This window comes from Procambarus clarkii, chromosome 56, assembly GCF_040958095.1.
Source record: "Procambarus clarkii isolate CNS0578487 chromosome 56, FALCON_Pclarkii_2.0, whole genome shotgun sequence".
NCBI lineage: Eukaryota > Metazoa > Arthropoda > Malacostraca > Decapoda > Cambaridae > Procambarus > Procambarus clarkii.
Genome location: NC_091205.1, coordinates 23,659,708 through 23,670,025, shown reverse-complemented (window position 1 = coordinate 23,670,025; position 10,318 = coordinate 23,659,708). Strand labels below are relative to the sequence as shown.

The 10,318-nt window shown below is 40.2% G+C and overlaps 1 protein-coding gene across 1 annotated transcript; it reads right to left on the bottom strand.

The window, feature by feature from the left end:
• Positions 1–295: 295 nt before the first annotated feature.
• Positions 296–10,064, bottom strand: LOC138353114 (uncharacterized). The gene is made up of 4 exons (XM_069305879.1): positions 9,952–10,064; positions 4,543–4,692; positions 3,593–3,751; positions 296–2,509 (listed from the first exon to the last, which is right to left on the bottom strand). Exons 2-4 carry the CDS (start codon positions 4,667–4,669, stop codon positions 1,386–1,388), a joined length of 1,410 nt encoding a protein of 469 aa, XP_069161980.1. The 5' UTR covers positions 4,670–4,692; positions 9,952–10,064; the 3' UTR covers positions 296–1,385.
• Between the last annotated feature and the right edge of the window lie 254 nt (positions 10,065–10,318).

Here is a 10,318-nt window from a genome sequence, read left to right as displayed (position 1 = left end):
TTTTGAATGAACAGTTACAAACCCATTAAGATTTCAACTTAGATTCAACAGAGCAGAAGAAGTTGTTAAACACATGGGGCAAAATCTTACTGAAGCGACCATACGAGTCATAAATACTCACACTCCGCCCAAGTAAAACAGAAACAAGCAACACTTATTGGGCCAGCCAGAGGCTTAGGGCTCGCTCAGGAATATCCCTGAGAAAAAGCATGTACAAATGTATGAATGCGTCTGTGGAGTCGACCGCTGGATGGAATGAACTTTAGTCAAGGACGAATTGGACACACAAAAAACGTTATAGGCTGCAAATCAATACTTTTACTAAAGGAGTTCAAACGTATGTTGTCAATAATGTACAGAGCATCGCATACATAGATAGAAAGACCTAAGGCGTAGCACAGGCTTGGGGGGTCCATACAGCATGAGAAGGAAACCATGTAAACCAAATGTTGATAGTCGTCTTTCAGGAGGTTCCAACATACAACAGTACCGTTTACCTAAATATTCAACCCACCATTACCATAACATTGATGACATTGGTAATTTTGTTATATATTTACAAAAATTAAAAATATTTTTCAATAGAATGTATCTCCACTTAATTCGTGTAAAATTTGGTTTCAATTTGATATTACATTACTTACGAAAAAGGCGTTGCTAATGCATGTGATTTGGGATGTGTTTGACGGAAATGATGTGTAGTTGTGGTGGTCAATACGGTTGTAAATATTGTGAAAACTTATATTTTTGTTCGTTTGACTAATGATTGATTAATTAAAACAATTCTGATACCGTAACAATGAGGCCAGTGACACCAAATAAATGCAAACACCACGCAAATATTGAGACCAAAAACATGAATTTTCTTATTAATAATGTAAACAATTGCTCAACATGCATTTATTAAAACGTCAAGCAAAGAAAAATCTAATATCCTCATCATAGCACCTAGTCCAGTTATTATCTTCGCTATGCAAACTGCATTATTATATCCCATCTACCCAAGAACCTTGTGCTACTAATTAATTTAGTATTGTGACATTACTCCAATATAATTTATCATTATTACCATCTATCCCAAGTACTACAGTTATCCGGTCAACAAAATTTTAACAGCGGTACCTGCTTACATGATAACCATAGTATATCCTGTCGGATTACTTCATACGAATAACACTGTTCCTCAATTAACTAATCCAAATCACTGCAAATTCTCAATATATATACATACATTGCTAATTTTAAGTACTTTGTTTAGTACCGACTTTACCTCTGTCAAATTCCAAATTGCTGCATATTCTGAATGTATTCTTCAACAAATTTGTCAGCATTAAAACTTGCCCAAAACGCTATGGGAGTTTGTGGCATTGCAAGAATGTATCATTTTATGCCAAACTTGTTATATTGCTTTTAGGTGGCACGCTTGTGGCTGATGTTGTGGCCGGTGGGACACTTGTGGCTGATGTTGTGACCGGTGGGACACTTGTGGCTGATGTTGTGGCCGGTGGGACACTTGTGCCTGACGTTGTGACCGGTGGGACACTTGTGCCTGACGTTGTGACCGGTGGGACACTTGTGCCTGACGTTGTGACCGGTGGGACACTTGTGCCTGACGTTGTGGCCGGTGGGACACTTGTGCCTGACGTTCTGACCGGTGGGACACTTGTGGCTGATGTTGTGACCGGTGGGACACTTGTGGCTGATGTTGTGGCTGGTGGGACACTTGTGGCTGGTGGGACACTTGTGGCTGATGTTGTGGCCGGTGGGACACTTGTGCCTGATGTTGTGGCCGGTGAGACACTTGTGCCTGACGTTGTGGCTGATGTTGTGGCCGGTGGGACACTTATAGCTGATATTGTGGCCGGTGGGACACTTATAGCTGATATTGTGGCCGGTGGGACACTTGTGGCTGATGTTGTGGCCGGTGGAACACTTGTGGCCGATATTGTGGCCGGTGGGACACTTGTGGCCGATATTGTGGCCGGTGGGACACTTGTGCCTGACGTTGTGGCCGGTGGGACACTTGTGGCTGATGTTGTGGCCGGTGGGTCACTTGTGGCTGATGTTGTGGCCGGTGGGACACTTGTGGCTGATGTTGTGGCCGGTGGAACACTTGTGCCTGATACCGTGCTGGCCGTAGCAATTGGCGGCGTTGTCGAGACAGTCGTTGTAGCAGCCGATATATTTGTCTGGAATGTGGACGAGGCTAATTCCGTCGGTGGAGAAGTTGACTCTGTTGCGAGTGAAAATTCTGTTATTGTTGACGTTCCTACTGCTGCTGTACTATTTGATATTCCAAGCGGTGCTGCTGTTGCAGTTTCTGATGTAGCTGTTGCGGTTCCTGTTAGTGTTGTTGGTACGTCAGTTCCCAGTTCTCGTGACACCGTTGTTTCTGATGGCAATGAAGTTTCCGTAGCTGCATACGTGTTAGTTTCTGTACTATTTTGTTGCATTGATATTGTTCCTCCTGCTGTTATTCCATCAGCACTTGGTAGTCTCATTAGAGCATCTGCCAAATAGATATTTATTAAAAAAATAATATTACAGAGCAAACTGGGTCTGGGAACTATAGAATTTATTCCTATTATGCAAAACTGATTGTAGTCCGCAAATGTTGTGTCATGCTTATTCGTATGTAATCAGGATTGATTTATATATTATTACTTAAGAGTATCATTAACAATATGACGATTAAAGAATAACTGATTTTCAGAGGAAATACGATTACATGAAATTCGTTATTCATTTGAAACCTGCTTTCAGGGGCGGGGCGATAACTTGGCTCTATAAAATTTGCAATATTTATTTTTATTATATATTTGCAAAATGGTTAATTCATCGCCTTCCCTGGACTGCCCCTTTCTTCCTCTCTCCCTCCAAGAGCAACTAGCCGTGCATGTCCGTTAGTATGTCCCTATGTAAAGAAAGCCTTTAACTAGGATGGCTATATAGCACTGCCTGTAAGTAATTATCAAAAGAAGGCACCTGCCAGTGTCACAGAGTATTCAAGAGTTCCTAGATATCATTCGGGGTCCCAGTACGAGAGCAGAACATAAGATGAGCCATGTCAAAAAGAGAAGCAGATTAGGCTAGGATTTTATCAACAGACAACTAATTTTGAATACATCTTTACAGGCAAGGTATCTACGTCAACACAATCTTCACTAAATTGTGTATTTCTTTATAGTCAGCACATTGTGCTCTAGTCAGCTACCATCAACATCGAAAACATTAGAGAATGAGATTGACGTAGCTTTATAAAGCCTAAATATATAAACATTTTTGTGCAACACAGTACTACACAATTGATTTGTCATTATGAATACTAGTTAACCAATCGGAGATAGGCCTTAGCTACAGAATGAATAAAATGACATTTTATATCCCTTGTACATAAATTGTAAAGTGGCGAAAAATGAGTGTGGTGAATATAGATAGGAGCTGCCTCGTATGGGTCAATTTTTAAACAATTTCAATCATTTATCTCGTAACGGCCTAATATGGGCCGTTTTTCTGCAACCGTCCACATTTTTATTTACCTCGGATATTAAAATTAATTTCTAGTTTATTGTAAAACTGAAAACATACTCACCTGAATGGAAAATGAAAACAGAGCCAGACGCCGAGGGGCTAAGGTTGTTGAGGGGGTCCTGATGTGAGGTGAAGCTGCAGGAGACGACTCCTTCATGCACCACCTGGATGGACACGGCCGTGCAGTTGGTCAGTGCCAGACAAAAGTTCTTGCACCAACCTGTAGGTAAGAGTCTTGCTGGATGACGGAATGAATTAAAACATTACAGAAAACGTTTACACGGTCTTTGAAACGTTAGCTACTCTTGCTTCAGCGCAAGTTAAAACATTGTGGTTTCGCTCAAATGCATAGCAACTAACTGACTGTTCTTGAAAAGAATAAATGCACTTAATGACATAATATTTATATACTTAAGTGTGTATGTGCGTTCCAAAAATGCTATGTATATATTAAACAAAAACATACGTAGACTTTGCTGATGCATTCAACATCCTTAAGAAACCTAGCATTGTCCTCCTTGCAGTGATGCCTTACTTGACGGTAATGCTGTTTACGCCTAAGGAACAAGCTTATTTAGTTTTTCATCACAGTCGAGTACCAAGATAGAGTAACGCTCATGGTTGACAAACGCGTATTACTGTGTTATCATGTAATCCTCTATTTTTAGTTGTCAGCCATATAGTGGTCCGAAGTTCTGACTGCGCTTTTACACAGTTGGTGTCGCTGTCACTGATGTCAGAATTTTGACCGATGATGGTACTTGCTGTCCCATTACATAAGCAGTAGAGAATTTTTGATCAGACCGTTCAGTTGTGAATGAACGGCCTGATAAAATCGCATTTGCTAATCCTGGGTTTCAATGATTGGTCTCACGCTGGCCGCTCTGTCATGCCGTCGATATGCCCCCCCCCCTGACTGCACTGGCAGTTTACTACACAAAAACTTAAGAGGTGATAGAGACCAAAGATGAAGCAGATGGATTAGTTAACTTATGAGCAAGATATACGTACATGGAGAATCAGTTTCTTCAGTCCTCCATAATATCAGTTTGGAGGAGAAATCGGAGCCCCAGCTGACGGTGGCGGCGGTGGAGACCTGCCCGGTCGCCATCACCAACATCAACACTAGTGCTAGCATGGCCTTTAGCAGATGCCTAGGGACTGAAAATGTTTTATTAATCCAATTTTACAAATATTTAAACAGGAATGTTCTTTTATTTTGTATTGTTATGATTTAAGAACTAATGATCAGCAATAATAATTGAGGCAAAGGCAAAAGCGTATACTGTACTTCATGCAGGGACCAACCTCCCGGACCCACCCTCACCCCGATTTTCGTGAGTTACATCTCAACAGTGCACATCTTCCCTGCACAAGATCCTTGCTACAAACGATCATCATTATACACAATATTTACCTGATCTTAGTGTACAGAGAGGAGCTTTTAAGTTCAAGTATGTTTATTGAGACAAGAAGAAATACATCTCAAAGGAATAGAGTAGCTTAGGCTATTTTTACCCCCCTTTAGAAGCTTTAATACACTGTTTTCACTAAACAATCATAAAGCTTCGCAACACACTTCCTTACATATGACATTCACAACACACGATCTTCATCCAGAGTAACTCTTCACTACTCACTGCCTTATAGCCTAACGTATGACCTTCCCTCTTGAAGCTCTCCAGCATCATTCTAAAGTTGGTTGAATTCCAGTCGACGGTGTCCGAATGTACATCACTCACACACTTAAATCTATTTATATAGACATCCATTTGCTGCACAAATTAACGCTTGAACGACCTCCTGGAAGCACACAATCAGTAAATTTAGCATCCCTGTCGTGCCATACCAATTGTGTTCGCTCCATGGCTTAATTAGTAGACAACATTCACATCTTGATTTACGGACTCACTATTAGTGAGCTATTCGCGGGCTAAGCAAACTTGCACGTGGCAGCGATGGACCAACACCCGCCAGGTGGTACTGGACAAACAACGCACATGTTGACTCCCTGTTTTTAGCTGACGTAGTACACATTATACTGACGTATCGCTGTTTGATGAGCAAATAACGTGATGATTTATTCACTCTACCTCCACATAAATTACATTTTATAAATGAGTGTTTGCGTCCGGCATCCACTCGAGCATTCTCGACATAACGGAAATGGCTTCCAGTGTGAGACCATAAGCTATACGCGGTTTTGTAGAAGCCTCAAAACACACAATTCGGGTTGTGGAGTGTCCCATGGTGCTCCTGGGAAGGGCGCCAATACCAGTGTATCTTCACTCTCCCGGCTGTGTACATACACAGGATCATATTCATTGAAGATTGTGTGTAGTGATGATCGTGGGTAGTGAATGTAGGTGTGTAGTAAAGACTGAGTGTAAGGAAAAATTGTGTACGAACTTAATCGTTTTCAGCTATTTGTGCTTGTAGGGGTTTAGCTTAGGCTCTGTGGTTCAGCCCTTCAACTTTCAATAAACTGGTGTACAGGTTCCAGACCCTATTGGGCTTTATCATACCTGTATTTCAAACTGATATCCCCCATATTCATCCTGTGAGCGGTAGTTTATTGTGCACCCCATACTCATGCTGTGATCGATAGTTTATTGTGCACTCCATACTCATCCTATGATCGGTAGTTTATTGTGCACCCCATACTCATCCTGTGATCGGTAGTTTATTGTGCACTCCATACTCATCCTATGATCGGTAGTTTATTGTGCACCCCATACTCATCCTGTGATCGGTAGTTTATTGTGCACCCCATACTCATCCTGTGAACGGTAGTTTATTGTGCACCCCATACTCATCCTGTGAGCGGTAGTTTATTGTACACCCCATACTCATCCTGTGAGCGGTAGTTTATTGTGCACCCCATACTCATCCTGTGAGCGGTAGTTTATTGTGCACCCCATACTCATCCTGTGAGTGGTAGTTTATTGTGCACCCCATACTCATCCTGTGATCGGTAGTTTATTGTGAACCCCATACTCATCCTGTGATCGGTAGCGCAAAACAAAAAATAATTACACAAGGCAAAAAAAAAAACTTGATCGGATCTCAGCGGATATATTTATCTTGTAAATTACAAACCTACACACCTTATAATTACGAGGACAGCTAATAAAGTTTTTTTCACTGCAACTACCATGTATTAACTATATTATTATACATTAGAGGTATGCCTTTTTGTTTAATTATAAAAATAAAATGTTTTTAGTCTACACATTCATCCTACCCATGTTCCTTGTCTGCTACGAGCAAAACATGGATACAGTGCTCAAGAAGATAAAAAGTGACCAATAATCTGTCCTTGTGTGCCCTCTCAATCAAGGAAAATTTTCTCTATCAAAAGATGGAGAAAAACAAACGTTTCGGTCCGTCCTAGACCATTATCACGCACAGTATGATAATGGTCCAGGAGGGACCGAAACGTCGTCATTTCTTCACCTTCTGATGTGTGATTTGGTCAATATATCTTCAGCAACGTTGTGACTCGTCGTCTGCATGGGGACAGTTTGTCAATTTCGTGACCCGCAACCATTTTCTATTACGATATTTATTAGCCTTGGGCAGAGTATATATCAAAATGCGACGTTCTATTAGTTCAATTACGAAAACGGGTTCTAAATAAGTTTAGGAAAAGCCGTCTTGAAAACGAATTGTGGCATCATAATGCGCACTTTAGAATCATCTTCAGCTCATCGCCTGGGAAAGATTGAAGATCAGCATAGAAAAAAAGATTGTTAAATTGAAAAATGACACCCACTCATTCAGAATACCGTACACTCATTTCGTAAACTGTTTACGAAAATGAGTGTAAACAGTTTCCGTCTCCTTATACCGCAAGCACTTGACTTTTGTCCACGTTCACTTTTAACATTAGCCTATGGCACATGTCAAGATAAACTTAAAAAAAAATCACCTCCATATCTCAAAAGTGACACACTTTATTCCTGCCAAACACTCGAGTATTCATGCTCTGTCTTCCAAAGAAGTATTAGGAATTATATATGTGTGTGTATATATATCATAGAAACGAGTCACAAAGAATATGATTTCCAACAGCGAGATGAATAAGTAAACATCATAACGTCCTTCAGTACTGGCCAATACCTCGTAGCGTCACATTGTGCGTGCTGCCGCCTACTAAAAATTTCTACCCATTTCATTTCAGATAATTTAGTGGATCTGATTTTTGTTGTTATATACTGGTATCATGCAACAGTTTATATATACATAGTATATATCTACATATATATACACATTTAGTCGCATAGGGGTATAATCACTTATACATACAAACTTCACATAATCACACATACATAGGGGGTTTATGGCTGAGTGGACAGCGCTCTAGACTCGTGGACCTAGAGACCGGGGTTCGATCCCCGGCGCCGGCGGAAAAACAAATGGGCAGATTTTCCTTCACCCTGATGTTCCTGTTACCTAGCAGTAAATAGGTACCTGGGAGTTAGACAGTCGATATGGACTGCTTCCTTGGTGTGTTTGTGTGTGTGTAGAAAAAAATTAGTAGTAACAGTTTATTGATTAGCAGTTGAGAGGCGGGCCGAAAGAGCAGAGCTCAACCCCGCAAGCACAACTAAGCGAATACAACTCTGAATACACACGCACAATAAGGCGTATCCAGCTGTGCTCTGGATAGTCTCTCTCTCTCTCTCTCTCTCTCTCTCTCTCTCTCTCTCTCTCTCTACCCTCACCCCGCCAACCTCAAACAGATGGACATTTTCACGTATATATAAAGTAAATCATGAAAATGGTCAGGTAAACGGCAAGTTACAGTAGAGAGGGCAGGCCGCCAGTGACAGACTCTACATTAATCACAATACTTTATACTTTCACAAGGCTTTTAAACTTTTTCAAATCGATAATGGCTGCTACCTTAAATGATACACAAGGGGGCGAACCTTTTCCTGCAACCGTAGATTTGTGTCAAATTTAAAATGTTATCAATAAGACTGATATATCTTTGCAAGCTTGGAATGAGTGTCTTTGGATTTGTGTGTTTATATGATGGATGTCTTCTGTAATGGCTGTGCTGGGATAGAGCGTCCAGTAACCATCTCAAGGTTAACACAATTCTATCGGCAATTTTTTTTTTTACTGTAACTTTACTAACATTTACGGATTTTGTGGGTAGGTTGCTTTATTAGGTTACTACTGTCTTTGTGAAAAGAGGTATTGCAAACTGAGTTTTTTACTGTACTTTGGCGAGTTTAAAATTATTGTATCCTGGATGTCAGTTTGGGCCTCGTGGATAGCTCCCTAAACCAGCGAATGTGACTCGGGTTCCAGTCTTGTGCAGTGTTATCTAGGAGTGTCAACTGGCCACCAACTCACAATTCTTCGCGCCTATTCACCCGGCAGTAATTGGGTTAACTGATTAGCCAGTCGCGTTATAGGAACATTTAGCAAGGCAAGGGGTTAAAAAGAGCTGGGGTAATGAAAAGATTAACCATGTCGTAGGTCAGTCGATTAAGGCAGCGTCTGGTAGCCTTTCGGACGTAGGTTCGAACCCTCGTCACGGCCCTTGTGGACTTGTTCAAGAGATATATGCTTGTATAAAGGATCGGAAGTTGCTTGTTATTGCACCCAACAGTGAAAAATATTAAATATTAACATTATCTAATTTAAGTGTTTTAGTTATCTCAATGAAGACAGCACTACCGTGCCCAATTTGACGAGTTGTCAGCCTTGTAGACCTCAATTCTTTTCTGGTAAGCAAGTTTATTTAGCTTATTGCCTGAACCTAACCCAAATAAATATATTTATTTAGGTTTAGGGAAATGTACAATTATGTGTAATATATGACGTGAACACTTTAATGACAATTTAAATAATGAGCCATTAACTATTAAGCAATATTAATACAATTATGGAATACACTGGAACAAATCTAATTTATATGCAACCTTATGTATTATTTCTTGCAAAGAGTTCAATAATATTTCACACTGCGGAGACTCACAAAAAATCAACCTTTTACAAGACGATAATTTATGTACATTTCAACAAATACTTCAGATGGCAATAGCTATCACTACATTCATAGAAAACAAATTTCATGTGATAATTTGTTATAAACATTTCGAATCAGTTATTATTTATATTTAGAAATATACTCACAAATCTCAATTTATTGAATATATAGATCAATTTTAACGAGTTGACCCCGACGTAAAAATTGCTGTGGTTTAGGGAAATTGAAAATCACGTTAGATAGATGCTCTTAGGGACTAATGAGTATCGGCTCCGGAAGGTTAAGTAGGTAGGTAGCCTATGTTTTGACGCTTTTAGTTAGGCTAATCCACTGCATTTCTTACGGAGGAGAAATCTAAAAAACAAAAGGGCGTGTAATATGAGCACACAGAACACGGAGGATGACAGACTTACCTCAGGAGTGTGCTGTGGGTGAGTGAGCAGCAGCCTACACCAGACTACTGAACTAATGGTGAACATGCGCCAAACACTTTTATCGACCTCTTAACTCGTTGTCCACAGCCAACCAGCTCGCTGCCACCAGTCAACAACCATTATATGAAATTATTGTTGTCCAAGCCACCTTTAGGATTTATATGGCAACTTTGAGCTAAACCCTATAATCACTGCACAAAGCACCTAATTCATCACCAATATTATGCTACTAACCACGAATATTCAAATTAATTTGTTATTTTCCCCCCTTAGATCGTCATATATTTTTCAGGTTTCTTGTAAATACAAATTTTAAAGAAAAACAGCGGCTTTCTTAATGTAATAA